This window comes from Nylanderia fulva, unplaced genomic scaffold (assembly GCF_048542155.1).
Source record: "Nylanderia fulva isolate GAGA-0341 unplaced genomic scaffold, ASM4854215v1 Scaffold128, whole genome shotgun sequence".
Classification (NCBI taxonomy): domain Eukaryota; kingdom Metazoa; phylum Arthropoda; class Insecta; order Hymenoptera; family Formicidae; genus Nylanderia; species Nylanderia fulva.
In genome coordinates, this window is record NW_028189496.1 from 65,177 (window position 1) to 82,931 (window position 17,755).

The window sequence follows — 17,755 nt, forward strand, 5'->3', positions numbered from 1 at the left end:
AATTAATTTTTTTTTTTTGTTTTTACTGGTTCATATTTCTCCTATAGTGCATCTAATTCAATTGCATATACATATATTAAGGAAAAAATATTTTTTATTTTTTGATTCTTTTTTCATGCTATTTTCATACATTAATTTTTTTATACATTAATAACAAAATTTATTAATAAATAAAAAATCTATTAGAATGTTTCAAATAGAGAAAAATTGAAAAAGTTTATGATTTTGAAACATGCTTTGTTTCTTATTTCTATTATTGTTTTTAAATCCAATCTCGAATTATATTGTGTTATAAATAATGTAAAGAACCTTTAAAAGATTTAAAAGGTTTAACTTTTTGCATTATTTTCTGGCCTTTTATTTCCAAGATTGATATATCTTATCTACACAATTTTTATTAATAACCAGAACATTCAGAAACAATTGCTGAACGTCTCGTGCTTTAATAATATATTACATATTGTTTGAATTGTATTATATTTTATTTTTATCACTTGCAATAAAATTAGGTATACTATTTCTTTTTTATTATTCTAATTTTTTTAAAAACAATCTTTACATAAAATAATCAAGCAAAAAGTAAATTCAGAAATGATACATAATATGGACACAAACAAAATATAAGCTTTATATCTTATATGGTAGTTAGCAACATAACCAAAAAAATTAAACACTTGTCAACAATTATTACAATAACTTACAAATTTCATCAATTTAAACACTTTAGCTTTATAGCGACTTCTTCAACTCGTATATAATTTTTTTGCGTACACACGCACACATACACCTATAATTTTTCTTTCTTTCTCCTCTCCCCCCCCTCTCTCATATATGTGAAAGTACCAGATTTAACACAGCGCAAACATATGCGTCCTAATGTTGCAAAATCACGTTACTTGCCGAAGTGGTAACATTAGCTAAGAGCTTCGGTAAGACCGTCGTGGACGCATTCAGCGCCCCTTCGTCGCTTAGTAGGCTTACGGTGCTATTCGACAATAACGTGGACATCAGAATCGTAGTTAGCACATTGGCAGTGGTCTTCGCCTTCGGCATCGTCGTCATTCTTTCAACGACGGGCAAAGTGGAAGATATCCCGTTCATCAGAATGCTCGCCGTCACGTTGCTGAGCGGGGTCGTCAAAATTTGACTATTCGCCAACTGCGCGCACACGTCCTTAGCTTGCACAGACGGGCCGAGACAGGCATCCATCACATACGCCAATAAAGATTCGATGGTCAATCCAGTAGTATACGATAACGTCATAATGTTACCTAATAAAATATGATATTGTATATTATTAACTTTTAAGTTTAACGGATTAATAAAAATCTTCCTAACAGCACAACATATCCAAAAAACGTTCAGAGGATATCCAGAGGACATTCGAATATCTTCTGCATGTCTAAACGTCTTTCGAATGTGTGCTGTTAGAGCTGTAATAGATTAATTTTGAATATTATTTTAAATAAGAAAAAAAATTTATATATAGATGTCTCATTTTAATTGTCTACTTGAAATTGTTTGAAAAAAATGTTATATATGGTCTAAAGAAAAACAAATAATGGCAAAATTAATTTTGGGAAAAACAGTTCCTTCTAAAAAACCTTTTTTCCTCGGAAGCAAATTTCAAGCACTCAAAAATTTATAAGAAACATGTCTATTTTAAAATACCTTGTCTGATTTAAAATAATGAAATAAGTATTTTTTTGTAAACTAGTGTGTTTTGGAATCGTTTTGCGACTATCGCTCGCCTCGACTTATTGTCTGCGCGAGCGAGCACACAGCTGATCAACCAAAAAATTATATATAAACACGGCTTGTCATTGCCAGCGCTCTGACTTCGTGTTATTTCCCTTACTTTTCTCCGAAAACCGGCGGGTTCCTGCGATCCGACGGTCGATTCCGAGAGAGTGAGCGTTCGGCCGTCTAAGCGACCACAAGTCAGTGAAATTCTATCGAAACAGTTTTCGCTCTGTATTCTTCGAAAAGTGCGTCCGCCGAATACCGCCTAGTTTGCGGATTTTCGCGCTGTGGCGATGTTAACCCGCTCCCGTTGAGAGAAGGACGAGCGAAAGACTACCAGACCAGAGGAACGACACCATAGTTATTACCTAATTAATAAAATTAAAGGGAGCCTTCGACAACCAACCCGGCCATCGTTAATATTCCTGAACATTCCTTGCCCACCGATCGTTCAGTAAATGATTAAAACCACACATAGTGTAATTTTTAAATAAGTGACATACAAAATGTTTAATATTAAATGCTGGAGTACACTAGTTTTTTGAAATGTAAGAAGTAGACGAATTGAAAATAAAAAAAATTTTTTAATTACCGCGTTTCAATAATTTATATTCTGTGTCCTTCCTTCTTTTTTCTCTTTTATCACTATTATATTTTAACGAAAATAGTGTGAACAAGTGCCTATAGACCTGTTGTTCAAACTTTTCCCGATTCATTTTTGGCTGAAAATAAAGTTTACGACACGTAGATTGCGAATATGCATAAGTTTCAAAATGGACCGAGTTACCATTTTCAGAGAATAACTCATTCTAATTCCAATATGACAGATGATCCTAATGGTTTTAATCCCATTTTTGCTATATCTGATTGACCTGATTGACTGACACTTGCAGTTAATCGTAACACTCAATAAAATGGCTTTTGGCATTAGTTTTCTTGTTTGCTTTATTGTCAAAATAAATCTTGTTGAAAAAAAAGAAAGAAATAAACATGGGGTGTAAATTATTGAAATTGAGCTGATTAAAAGAAATCTTTTCATTTGACGTGGCATCATATTTGTTAATCAGAATTTTAAATGAGCTATTTTTTCTGGAATAATTTGGTCCACTTTAAAACTCGCGTATTCGTAATCGCATCATATAAATTTCATTTTAAGTCAAAAAATAAAATCCAATCTCGAGTTAGGAAAATTTTGAGCAACAAATAGCAAACTGACGTCATTTTGGCATTCAATGACGTTATTCGACGTCAAAATGACGTATATGCTTGTCACTTGGGAACTGCCCGTACTCTTTGTTTTTATAATATATACCTGCGAGTTCTCGATGTTCTTCTGGTAATTTGCTTGGCGCCTGAATCATTGGTATGGAACCGATTACACCATTTGTAAAGCCAAGGAGCCAGAAGAGCACAAGCGGGAATCCCTCGCCGGAGAGAATAGGAGCACCACGTGGAATTGCGCAAAGTAGAAATAGGGGAATAAGTATGATTCGCGCACTAGAGAAATAGAGTAACTGAGTGCGCTTCCATTCGTAAGGTATTAAACCAAATGCCTATAAAAAATTCAGATAATCTGTATTATAATTCTATATAAAAAAAACATAACTGCTTTAATACTTTTTAATTTTATAGTTTTTATCACTTTTATATATTTTCCATTTTTGCATTAATATGTTGTATTTATATTCAAGCAACATCTATTACATTGTTCAACAAAAAAACACCGGCACGAAACTATAGTCGTTTCTTATAGTTTTTTGGATGCTGAACACAAATCTGTCTTCAAAATTGCTCCATTACATCACTGAAAATTCCTATTCAGGGTTAAAATTCTAACAATATATTTTATTTTGATAGCAAGAAAACTTTTTTAGCATGTCGCATATTGTAGCTATAATATGACAAAGTTCATGAAAATAGCCTTTTTTGCAACTTTAATTGCATGTCTCTTAAAATTGTGATGTTATGGAGCAATTTTGAAGATATTATTCGTATTCAGCATCCAAAAAACTATAAGAAACGACTAGTCTCGCTCCAATGTTAAAAAAAATCATTTTTTGTTGCACAGTGTTATATCTTTTAATTAGATTTTCTAGAGATATTAAAAATTAAATAACATGATAATATAATAGCAATATTAATCAAAAGGAAAGTATTTTAAGAATAAGTATAAATAAATAAAGTATTAAAAAAGTGTTAAAATATTCGTCCATTTGAATGCGAAGAAAACAAAATATTAAAAAAAGAACAAAGAATTAATGTCATATACAATTTAAATAATCGACAATCTTGCCGAATAAATCAGCGGAGTTGAAGACGGTTATCAGAATAACTGGCATCCACGATTCGAATTTGCAGGATATTATTTCCGATACGATTCCTGGGTACAAGCAGAGAGTTACGAGGTAAGCAACTCCAATACTGGCCATGTACGGAAAGATCAATTTGGCGACTTCGAGTCTAGCGAGCAAACCTCCTAAAAAATTATTTTAAATTTTCCCTATGAATATTAATCGATCTTATTGAAACATTGTTGTTTCACAACAATGATTCAATAATCACAATCATGTAAAATTGGTAAAAAATAATATCAAATACACTCACTCCAAAAAAAAAACAGTACACTTAAAATTTGGAAAAAATTTACCAAATTTCAAATGACGATAACTTCGAAAATAATAAAGATAAAAAGGTTTCTAAAAAATGAATATTTTTTAAATATTTAATGGGTTTTTTAAATTTTATATATCCTTTTTTTATGCAGACTTTACTTAAAAGTCAATTAAGTGTTTGGATTAGAAATCATCGAGTTTTAGAGAAAAGACAATCTCAAATGAAAAAGAAAAAAGAGGAGGAAGAAATTAAATTTACTGTTAAAGCTAGTACTACTGCCAATATTGATCGGTTAGAAAATAAATTTATTTAAAAAATTAAATAAATTAATTCTTGACTCAGTATATTATTAAATAAATACGAATATGAAACAGGCGTTTCCGAGCCATATGCCGTTAATGGTGCGTTAATCTTGTAGAAATTTAAGATTTCTACGAGACTTAAATTACAAGAATAGACGAGAAAAAATATCGGGCCAGGAAAGTCGCAGATTCGGGAATCGCATACCACTAACCGCGTATGGCTTGAAAACGTCTGTTTCATATTCTTATTTATTTTATAAATTTTTTATTATACATTTTCTATATTAATAAAATTTATTTAAAATAAAATAATATATAATTAAAAAAAATTTTTACAGGACGATTAATCATATTACAAATGCAGATATTCAAAATGCCTTAAAAGAATTAGAGAAGAAAAAAAATATTGACCATAAAAACATTTCTCATATAAAACGTCTCTTAAAGATGACATTATCTCATCGAAGACAATGGATTGATGAAGCGAAACGAATAGTTGACATTGTGCAAAAATATCCTCAATTAAATAATTATGAGTTGGTACGTTTTGTATAACGTACATTTATTTATCAAATTTTTATAATGAAACACACGCACACCCATACCCACACACATACACATTATTTATTTATATACTTTTCTCTATTATTACAGATACTGTCAGAATTTTTAGAATTAAAGAAGATTACAGAAAAAATACTTTTCGACGAAATTGGAAAAATGCTTGAAAAACTTACAACATATTATTCCATAAAAAAGCCAACTGATAATAAAATTTTTATTATGCAAAATCTATGTGCTGACCTTATAAAAAAAAAAAAACTTTCTTGCTCTATTTATTATAAAAGAAGTTAGTACTGATTTTATATGCTTATTTATAATTAAAATAATTATTTAATTAAATATTTAACTTTAAACAAATTTATTCTCAGGTAATGGGAGATATAGATAAATTAATTACAAATGAAGGCGATGCACCTCGTGTAGTTATATACACAAATAATCATGATATTATGATTGCCTACTTGGTAGCAGATGCAGAAATAAAAATAGAAATTCCTCAACCAACAATGGAAAAAATAACTGCTGGATTATTTGCTTCTTATTATGCATGGAACAGGACATTTCCGGCTGCTTATGCAAATGTTTTGAGGTTTATAAGTTATGAGCTTTTAAAAACTCCACTACCAACTTCTACTACTATCAAAAAATTTATCCAATCTCGTGATGAATATTATAAAAGAGTCAGCACTATAAATAAATCACAGAATAATATTATACCAGTTGTCTGGTGAGAAACTACATTATATATACAATTATTTTACCAAAGTTTGTCAATTATTTTACCAAAATTATACACTAATGAAAAAAATGTAATTGTAAGTTGTTTATACGAGAAAGGTTTCTATATGTATAACAGAAAATATTACTTTTCTTCTATATGTATATATTCTTTCTATATGTATGTATTCTTTTATATATATGAAAAAAAATTTGTTCTTTTATCAGATATTCTATATATAATTTTAAACATACACACATACACACACGCGCATCATACATACATATAAAAGACATTTATTAAAAATATTATTCATAGATATTATTAAATAAATACCTTATAAAAAATTATTGTTTTTAGAAAAAGCTACCTGTTCTTAATATAAAAAAATTACACACTTTAAACATATAATTTAATGTGTAAACGTGTAAAAAGCACACGTTTCACTGTGTAAACTAACACAGTAAATTGTGTAAAATAACACAGATCAAATGTGTAATAATATTACACACGTACAAATGCGTAAAAAGTGATTACACGTTTTACATGCATAAAATGTGTAAAAATTACACACTTGGATTTGCAGTGTTGTTAGATAAATACACTTCAACCAACATTTGTATATATAATACTATTGTATTTATAATACGACTCCCCAAATAGCAAACTGATGTCATTAACGTCAAAATGGCATTATTTCTTATGATGTCATTTTGCCGTTTAATGACATCAATTTGCTACTTGTGTGAGTCACATAATACGAATAACAGAAGATATATAAATTATAACATTAGATAAATATTTAAACGACCGATTTGCTATTGATGGTGATGTTAATTTATTTATACAGCTACGTTTCGACCCTATATAAATTGGGTCCTCTTCAGGCTAATCACCGATAAATAATACAGAATGTAGAGCGCAACATAAAATCAATGTGGTATGACTAAATTACATGAAAATCGTTAACAGAAATAAATTTAAAAATTAATAAATAAAAGTACCTGATGTTAAACGTCAATGTTAATTATTAAAAATAAAACTAAGAGATAATTGATATTTGCTTATTGACATAATATTGACAATATTCACTATATGAAGCGACCAAACAACGAATAAAACTTCGGTCGTCACTTCACATATGCATCTCATTGTCAACAAGATTCAACATTAACTGATAGTGAACCAAAAAAGGTGATAAATACAATTACAATACTTCTCATAAAAATGATACATACTTTAAAAGAATAATACAAAACAGTAAAAGGAAAAGAAAACAAGACAAGGTAAGGATATTAAAAAGCGTTAATAATAGTGTTATAAATCGAGCTATATATAAGATTATCCGTATCTTTTTGTAAATTGATAAAGTCGTTCTGTTTTTTAATAAAAATCATTTCACAGATTTCTCTTTTTTTGGTATTACATTTATTATGCAAAATGGATACAGACTCCCAATTAAAGTCGTAATTGTAAGTAACTCAATAATTGCTAATAACCGAATAATTACTTTCGTGCTTCTTAATATCGTTGCGATGTTCTTTAATACGCGTTTCTAAGCGGCATTTAGTTTGACCAATATGTAACACGCCGAGCAATTCTTACAAATGATTTTATAAACAACATTCGTTCTTTTGTTAGGTAAAAGTTTGTCTTTTCCTTTCTTTATTAGGCTATTAAGCCTGTTAGGAACAGTGTATAATTTGTTCGTAAAATTTATCGTTAAATTTAAAACTTGTGGAGTTTATGACAAACTCCAACGCGTGTAAAAATTGGTCAAGAGAAAAATTCGTGTTCCCCGAAATATCATTCCGCATCTACTCCTAATGTCCGAAATGATTAGTGATTTCGGAATATTAGTATAAAGCGGGGAAACGTCCAGTGATATTAAAAGTTCATCATCATTGATATTTATATTTTTTATGCCTCTTGCAAAAGACCATCCATCTTTAATATGCGACAATGGTTGTCCGAAATGATGAGTGATTTCGGAATATTAGTATAAAGCGGGGAAACGCCCAGTGATATTAAAAGTTCATCATCATTGATATTCATATTTTTTATGCCTCTTGCGAAAGACCATCCAACTTTAATAAGTTTTTTTGATTGAATTTTTGATGAAAAAATATTAATATTAATGATGATAAACTTTTAATATAATTGAACGTTTTTTTTCTCGCTTTATACTAATATTAGCCTGAAGAGGACCCAATTTAGAGTCGAAACGTAGCTGTACAAATAATTAAATTAACATCACCACCAATAGCCAGTCGATCGTTTAAATATTTATCCATTGTTTTAATCTTACTGGCATTCAACCTTCTTACTTTGATATAAATTATAATTATGTATAAAATTCACTTTTTCTTAATATTTATTTTTTTATATAGTCAAATCTTTATTTATATTAATAAATATAAATATACTAATATTAATTAATATTAATATTTAATTCGTTGTTTATTTTAATTTGTTAAATGTAATCATTAATTATAATTTTTTAAAAATGTTATAAATATGAAAAATAGATCTTTTACTATTGTAAAAATTTTTTCTGAGTTAGTCAAAATGAGGGACTATAAAAAGTTCATATTGCAACGCATAATTATTATTAAATTATAAAATTATATTTACATTATCTAAGTCTAATGATATATAACATAATTTTTTATTTATATTTACATTTTATAATAATAGTTTTGAAAGATGATTAAAAAAAAGAAATGAATCAAAATAGCATCGATATCGATATCTAAATAATGCAATATCGGATGTATCTAAAAAAATATATAAATTTGCTACATTTAAAAACCTGGCAATGAATTCGCGTCACAAATAACCTTTTCCTTTAAAAATGTTATAGAGCACAGATTTCGAAATAAGCATCAAATTTCAAGCATTATTTCAATACAATGTAATGTCAATGATTTCGACGTTAATTATAATAGACATGGATTTGATGGGTTATCTCTCGCTGGGGAGAAGCGCGATGATACGGGAGCTGGAGCTGCTTCGACGAGGGAGAGAGAGTGCTTGTTGTGCAATCGATATAGAGAGCTGGAAATATTGAGAGGCTTTCCCGCGGCAAGAAGCACGGCGACGAAAAGCACCATGATCTTGCGTCGGGCGGTGTTGGCGTGGGTTGATATCTGTTACATGAAAAAAATATGAAAAAAATTATTCATATATTTCAGACATTGCTAAACCTCTATCTGTTTTTTTTTTTTTCGTAAATTCGGCATTCTAAAATAATATAATAAGAACGTTTTTATAAGAGAAATATATATAAATAAATAGAAATAAACACCAATAACAATTATTGTTTTCGGGACAATTATGTTTTCTTAATTTCTCAATTGCATTGAAAATTTAGTTATTGTTTATTGTAAATGAGTCGCTATTCCTTTAAATAGTTTGATGCATATTTTGAGTTTAATTTATTTTATAACATTAAATATTTGATCAATTGTGGTAAAAATCTAACGATATACTTAACAATAAGGCTAAGCAGCGCACATATAAAATGGTCAAAGAATGGCGAAAAGTGCGTGGATGAGAAAAAAGTTTTAAATGTGGAGGTTTTCGCTCGACGATGATGATGAAGTATTACGTACACGTGTACGGGGCACCCTTCAATTTCGGTTGGATTATCAAGACGGAGGGAGGTTCAATAGCGGCCTATTTTAAGGAGGGTAAACATACCGCTCGTCAGTGGTATCTTACAGATGGTAAAAATCGAACGAAAGAAACGTAGATTCAAATATCACTCAACTAGAGTGACAGTTTTTTTTCGAGCTAATCAAGATCATTTTAATCATTCTCATTTGATCTTCGTATACAATCTTTCTGCAATTATTTTCGCGAGCGAATTACGTGTCGAGAAAAGAGCGAAAGGTGAGAGAAGGGAACAATGTTTTTCATAATTCAATATATCAGAATGGCGCGTTTGAAAATCTTTTCATTATGTACACGTGCGCGCGTGTATAATACAATACATAAACAGATGATGAGAGAAAAAGCAATATTCTCTTGCCGAGCGTATTATAGAGGTCGGAATTATTTTCACCCTGGCAACAAACGTATTTCATAAAAGCTAAAATCGTAACTTCGCAGTTTCTGCTCTACGAAAATTTGTGGCTGCCAATCAGGATACCTTGACCCCAAAGTTATTAGGCAATATTCTTGGCCTTGTCAGATATAGTAAAACGTGACAAATGTGTATGACAAGAATTACATTTATACTCTTTTGTTATTATTTAATATAGTAGATTTCAAATATTAAAAAATAGATTTTTAATTCTTAAAAACACATATATACACAAACACAATGTGCAATATCTCATTAGATTCAAACCAGATTATAATTACTTCCTATAAAGTCTCCTATAGAGCTTCCCGACTCTCATATGGGTAATCTAATTTCAATGTTATTTGTCAATATATAGAAGAGCCTTACATTATTATTCCAATGCAGCACCAATTATTGCAATTATATTGCAGTAACGTTGCGATGTTGCAAATTGCAATGCAACGTTACAAAGACATCGCAGCAACGTTGCGATGTTACAAATTGGAATGCAACATTACAAAGACTTTGCAGAAATATATAGATAAGATATTACTTTAAAAAGAAAGATATTGATTTTTCTCACGCGATTTACCTATATATACCCAGGACATAAAATTTATAATGACGTCATTATAAATTACCCAGGACATAAAATTTATAATGACGTCATTATAAGTTACCCAGACAAAACTAATTAAAAAATAATTTAAAGATGATAAAAAGAATCATAGATTTTAAGTCCAATAATTGCATTATTTAACTTTCAAAAAAGTTATTTATAATAATAATATGTATAATTGTTAATATGTATAATGCAAATAAATTTCGTGTATTAATCAATTTTATATATTATACGTAGCTATACGTATATGTGTTGCATGGTCAGTGCTGTTAATATGGTCAATAACTAGTTTCGGTAATAATAATAATTAGCTATTATTTGATCGCACTCGTTAAATAATTTTAATGCAAGCCAACGTTTTAATAAAAAAAAATATTAATTTCTCTTTCATTTTAACATAAAAATAAATCTATGAATACATTAGATATTCAAGTAACTATTATTGTGATACTTAAAATAGTCCCTATATATATGAAATAAAATTTATTGATATGATTTCTGCTTTGCCTGTAAAAGATAAAAGTAATTATAAACATTACTGATCAGGATTTTTTATTATCGCCAGTCAAAAATTGAAGGAATAAATATTTCTCGACCAATACTCGCAATTATTTATTTTAATAAATCTCACAACGTTTCGATCATAATTTAGGTCAATATTTTAACAGAATAATTTTCATTTTGTGATTTCCGTATTTTTAAAGCATATATTATATGTTAATACTATTATCATACGTTATTGCAGAATATTTGAAAATGATCAAAATTATGGTCGAAACGTTATGAGATTTATAAAATAAATATTTGCCAGTATTGGTCGAGAAAGATTTATTCCTTCAATTATAAATGTGTTGTTTTACGTCATACACAATAAAATACGTAAGTAAAATGTAAAAATATACCAATTCTGTTGTAGCGAGTTTTTGAGTGCCTTAACCAAACTGATAAATAATTTCAAAAATGTTTATAAGATAACAATGAAAAGTGTTTTCTAGTCGATCTTAAAAATGAACAAAAAAAAATTAATATAGTATACCGATACAATCATTATGCTATTAAAAACAATTAATTTTACAATGAAACTTAGTAGAAGTATATGTAGATATATTTATAATATTTGTTACGTCAATATACGTTTCATATACATATGTATGTATATAAATTGTACATAATTATTAGTATATTCACTTCGAAGTTACCTTTGCAATCCATCCAGGTACCCAATTTGTACCAATTTTGTACCTAATTTATTAAATATTTTTTAAATAAATATTATTTTAAGTGAATATTTTTTATTTTACCTTTCCTTTAACCCAGCTTTTATTTGGGATAACTGATAGGTATACATATATAATTGTTGCGTCCGCGGGATGATCGCGATAATTAGTTGGACCGCGCGACACAAGCTTACACGCACTAACTCGTGTTCGGGAATAAATACACGTATTTATGAAAAGAACAAGGAGCTTTAATAAAAATCTGGATACAAGGGAGAATAACGAAGAAGAATTATAATGGACAGCCGTCATCGTAAATGCCCGAACCGGGCTGTCGGACGACTCCAATGAAGATCGTGCCGAAGACAATATCTTGTTGTTGTTTAACAACAACCTCCATAGCAACCATCTCCGAGTAACGAGTAACGTAGAATGATAATCCAGGGACATTCGACCGGAAGTCACACTTGGGCTTAACGCGGACGCAACATAATACCTCATCAGTGATAAAACACAAACAAAAGTCTATTGTTTCTTTTACATTCAATAAATACCATTCGTCGCGCTTATTAGCGTTCAATTATGCTTGCTAATTGAAAATATAATTTATGAAGAATCTTAGACATTCTTCACATAAATGTCATGTTGTTTATAAGCTTTTATTATGCTACGCATAATTTTTAAACATTAATGATAACAAACATAATGATAACATATCGCGAGGCAAAACAACAGCCGATGGACGAAGCGAATAATGCAGTGGAGACCGAGGATGACAAAGAGAAGCATAGGGAGACCCCAATTGCGGTGGGTGGACGACATCCGCAAAGTGGCAGGGAGGAACTGGCTAATGGCAGCCAATGACAGACAACAGTGGAAGATTATGGAAGAGGCCTACGTTCAGGAGTGGACGAAAATGGGCTGAGGAAGAAGAATGATAACAATAAAACTGAGATACATATTCTATACCTCAAAAATGTTATAACATTTAAATGAAGAAGAGAGTTTCTGAAAATAAAATACGGGTGTAGTTCCAAAAAGCCGATACCTCTGATTGTTTTAAAATTTCGCACACTTATGTATTTTGACGCGCTGATTATAAATGACAATGAAAATTGACGACAAGGTTATCTTCAAATTCAAAATGAGAGAACTTTTTGTACATTTTCTTTTATTATCTTAATAAATATTGATTTTAGTAGAAAAAGTTCCAAATAAAAGTTGTACTTCTTCGCTTTCTCCCTCGCCTCCAATTTTTCCTTCTTTTTCAAAAACTTCATCAAGCGCTATCATATATACTTCGCGACAGAATAAAAATCGATCGACGATTGTTTCTCTAGATATTTCTTAATTTTTATTAATACTGCATTCCTGTGGGCTTTGATTAAATGTCATCATATTCACAGCAAAGCAGTAGGTAACCAGAACGCATGTGGCTGCAGATGTATGACATCTTTCGAAAAACATATTATGTACTATTATAACTGAATGTTTATAGCAGCCTTTTTTACATACAAATTTGCCACAATTAGATGCGATTCGTACAGTGTCATTTGTTTCTTATGTTTGGAGCCGTATCTTTCGTTTGGAATTAAATCAATATCTCGTAACCATTGTAATATATTTGAGCGATTTGATAAAATTGTACCTAATGTGAACAAATTATATTTGCAATCCATTATGATTAGATGCGATTCGTACAGTGTCATTTGTTTCTTATGTTTGAAGCCGTATCTTTCGTTTGGAATTAAATCAATATCTCGTAGCCATTGTAATATATTTGAGAGGTTTGATAAAATTGCACCTAATGTGAACAAATTATATTTGCAATCCATTATGATATATCCATTATAATATATACGATATTAAGATATAATGTTCATAAGTGTACGTGTACAGTTCCAGGTAGAACATAAAACTCATAATGACATCATAATAACGTCATCATGATTTTATTCATCACTTAAAAATTATTCAAACAAAAATGATTAAAAAGTAATTTAAAGGTGACAAAAAAATCATGGATTTTAAGTCCAATAATCGCATTATATAACTTTCAAGAAAGTTATTTATAATTGCTAATATGTATAATGCAAATAAATTTCGGGTATCAATTAATTTTACATAATATTCTTCTTTCTGAAGATCATATTAAAATCAATATATTTTGGTAATTATTACGCGTGTCGCGATGAATTTGGAGGAACGATACGAGACGGGAATTTAATAATGATGTGAGAGAGAGTATTTGCAGATATCACTAATATATTTCTCAAATGCACACGTTAAAATTCGATACAGAAATATATAAAGAAAGACCGTGCGGATATAGTGTGACTGTACTCGGCGACTGTCGGTAGCGAACTCTTCTTTCTCATGTAAAAATATTCTACTTCTCGTTCGCCTCAAAACGCCCTTCGATCGGCTTCGAGAGGCTTCGCGAACTTTCTCTATGTTTAATTTCTTTGTCTCTAACGTCACGATGTTTTTCGTCTTTCGTCTCGTCTGTTATATTTATTTCTATTTATGTTTATTTGTCTCTCTATCCTTTTCGTATGCGTGCGTGTCCGTATTCGTATACGTGTTTCTCTTGCTAATATTTTTGGGGAAGCATGTGACGATATAATCGCCACAGTACTCCCCCGCCAGTGCTATACCGATAGCACGATATCGTTTGAACACTGCGCGTTTCTGCAATAGTTTTCCCGATGGCAGACCGAGACGAATTACAATTTTCCGCCGTTACATGATACGTTTGAAGCATATAAAACCAAATACTATGACATAATGATATGCTGTACTTTACATACAAAAAAAAAATCTCAATTTATTTATCGTTGCGCTAACGCCCGTCGTTCTCGGTCTGAGATTCGTCAATTTACTTTTACAAAATAAAAAAAAAATAAAAACAGAATATCTATACACATTTCCGGTACGCGCCGCATTCGTTTTCTTTCGTTTCGCGACTTCTGTCAATGTTACTATGTATAAAATTTTATCGCAAACAACCGTCAAAATTTAACAAAACCGCGAACCGTATATTTACTCCTTTTTTTTTTTACATATATATACATATGCGCGGCGATTCCTCACGACTTCGCGATCTGCGTCCAGGTTCCTCGGTGCTACAGTCCCGCCTGGAACCGACTCGGGAATCGGACTCTCCTTCCCGTTCGTGTCGTCCTTTCGCTCACTCGGGGCAGCGGCCTCGCGTCCTCTCGCGCGCCTCGCCGCTCGACCTCGGTGTCCTGGTCTCGCGCTGTTCGTCCGTCGACCGCACCCTCTCGGCTCCGTGTCGCCGACCCTGCTGAGCTGCTGTTTTCTGCTTCGGGCTGTAAAATATAAGCAGGCTTAATGCGGTCTATAGAGACCGTTTTTTCCTTGCCGTGCATTCGCACGACAAAGATCTTTTCGCTGCGGCTGATCACTGCGAATGGTCCCTCGTACGGCGCCTGTAGCATCGTCCTCGGCCCGTCGTGTCGAACGAATACGTGCTCGGCCGTCGCCAGGTCTTTGTATATGAATGGTCGTCGTTCGCCGTGTCGGGTCCCATCCACAGGTCGCAGCTTCTCGAATTGCTCTCGCAGATTTCCGACAAAATAGGCGGCGTCGTCCTCGTCCTCCGTCGGTCGCCGATTCAGGAACTGCCCCGGAATCCTCAACGTTTGGCCGTATACCATATCGGCCGCGGTCGCTCGCAGGTCATCCTTCCAGGCTGCTCGGATCCCGAGCAACACCGTCGGCAGCACCTCGGTCCAGCGGTCGTTCTGCTGGCATTTGATCGCTGCTTTTAGTTGTCGGTGAAACCGTTCGACCATCCCGTTCGCCTGCGGATGGTACGCCGTCGTCCTTAGGTGGCGCGCTCCCGTAAGCTCGCTCAACCGCCGGAAAAGCCTGGACTCGAATTGACGGCCCTGGTCCGTCGTGATCCGTAGAGGTGCTCCAAATCTGCATATCCACCCTTCGTAGAAGGCTCTCGCAACCGTCTCTGCCTCCTGGTCTCGCAACGGGAACGCCTCCGGCCATCGTGTGAAGCGATCCACACACGTCAGGCAATATCGTTTGCCCTCCGAGACTGGCATTAGGATGATATCCAGGTGAATATGTTCGAATCTGCTGGATGGCGCAGCAATTGTTCCGAGCGGTGCTGACACGTGTCGTGATACCTTTGATTGTTGGCAGGGCACACATGTTCGAGCCCAGACCCGGCAGTCGGCGTTCATAGACGGCCAAACGTAGCGCTGTGCCACGAGCTTGCCCGTCGTCTTAATACCCGGGTGCGCCAAATTGTGTATCAGATCAAATGCGGCCCGGCGAAAAGGCCTTGTCAAAAACGGTCGTGGTATCGTTGTTGTCGTGTCGCAATAAATTTTTCTCCCGGTTCCGGGAATCTCTATCCTGTTGAGTTTCAGGCCGGACTCTCGCCGCAAGTATTTCTCAATCTCCTCGTCCTTCTCCTGCGATTCCGCCAACGCGGCGTAATCCAGGGGAGAGTTGAGCTCTTCTATCCTCGATAGCGCGTCGGCCACGACGTTTTCTACGCCCGCCACGTGTCGAATGTCGGCGGTGAACTGTCCGATATAATCTAAATAGCGGAATTGTCGCGGCGTGCTCTTCTCAGGCTTCTGGCGGAATGCGTATATTATCGGTTTATGGTCCGTGTATATTGCGAACGTGCGGGCTTCCACCATGTGCCGAAAGTTCTTCACCGCCAGGTAAATTGCTAGTAGTTCTCGGTCGAATGCGCTGTATTTCGTTTCGGCTGGGCTTAGCCTTTTCGAGAAAAACGCTAAGGGTTCCCAGCCGTCACTGCCTCGTTGTTGTAATGACGCGCCGATGCTTTGTTCGGACGCGTCGGTAAACAATGCGAGCTCCGCGTTTGCCCTGGGGTGTCTCAGAAGGGCGGCCTCGGCTAAATTGGTCTTCGATGCCTCGAATGCTTGTTGAGCCCGCGCCGTCCACGATATTGTCGCCTTTCCTTTGATATTTCCCTGCAGAAGGTCGCTCAGGGGCGTCAATATTTCGGCGGCCTTGGGCATGAACCTCCTATAGAAGTTTACCATGCCCAAGTATCTTCGGAGTTCTTTCGCCGTCCTCGGCGACTGCATCGTCAGCACCGCCTCCACTCGCGTCGGCAGCGGGCGAGTTCCTCCTTCGGAAACCTCGTATCCGAGGAATTCCACGCTGCTCTGGCCGAATTTGCACTTCGCGGGGTTGATGATAACCCCGTATTCTCGTAGACGCTCGAATAACATCCGCAGATGTTCGCGATGTTCTTCCTCCGAGGATGACGCGACGAGGATGTCATCAATGTACGCGTAGGAGAAATCAAAATCGCGCAGAACTTCATCTATGAAGCGCTGAAAGGTTTGCGCTGCGTTACGTAAGCCGAACGACATGTACGGGAATTCGTACATGCCGAACGGCGTGGTTATTGCTGTCTTCGGCACGTCCTTTTCTGCCACCGGTATCTGGTGATACGCGCGTACCAAGTCTAACGTTGTAAAAATTGTCTTTCCGGCGAGAGCCTGCGCGAAATCTTGTATATGTCGCACCGGGTAGCGATCCGGGATCGTTCGCGCATTTAATGCCCTGTAGTCGCCGCAGGGTCGCCATTCTTCTCCTTTCTTCGGCACCATGTGCAGAGGAGCCGACCAGCAACTATTCGACGGTCTCGCGACCCCGGCTTCCACCATTTTCCGAAATTCACGTTTTGCCGCCGCCAATCGGTCCGGAGCGAGTCTCCGCGGTCTGCACGCGACGGGCGGTCCCGGTGTCGTCTCTATGTAGTGCCGCGTGGCGTGGATCGCGCCTCCCGGACGCCCGTCTGGCCTCGCGATATCTGCGTACTGCTCCAGTAATCGGTGGTATGGAGTCTCTCCCGTAATTGTCCTTACGCTGGGTGCA

General features: G+C 34.3%; 1 protein-coding gene and 1 pseudogene across 1 annotated transcript; one reads left to right on the forward strand and one right to left on the reverse strand.

Moving 5' to 3' along the window:
- Positions 1–858: 858 nt before the first annotated feature.
- Positions 859–3,104, reverse strand: LOC114932806 (uncharacterized). The gene is made up of 2 exons (XM_029305209.2): positions 3,056–3,104; positions 859–1,271 (listed from the first exon to the last, which is right to left on the reverse strand). The coding sequence occupies exons 1-2, from the start codon at positions 3,102–3,104 to the stop codon at positions 874–876; spliced, it is 447 nt and encodes a 148-aa protein (XP_029161042.2). The 3' UTR covers positions 859–873.
- A 4-nt stretch (positions 3,105–3,108) lies between these two features.
- On the forward strand, positions 3,109–5,556 carry LOC146724501 (uncharacterized; annotated as a pseudogene).
- Positions 5,557–17,755: the final 12,199 nt, after the last annotated feature.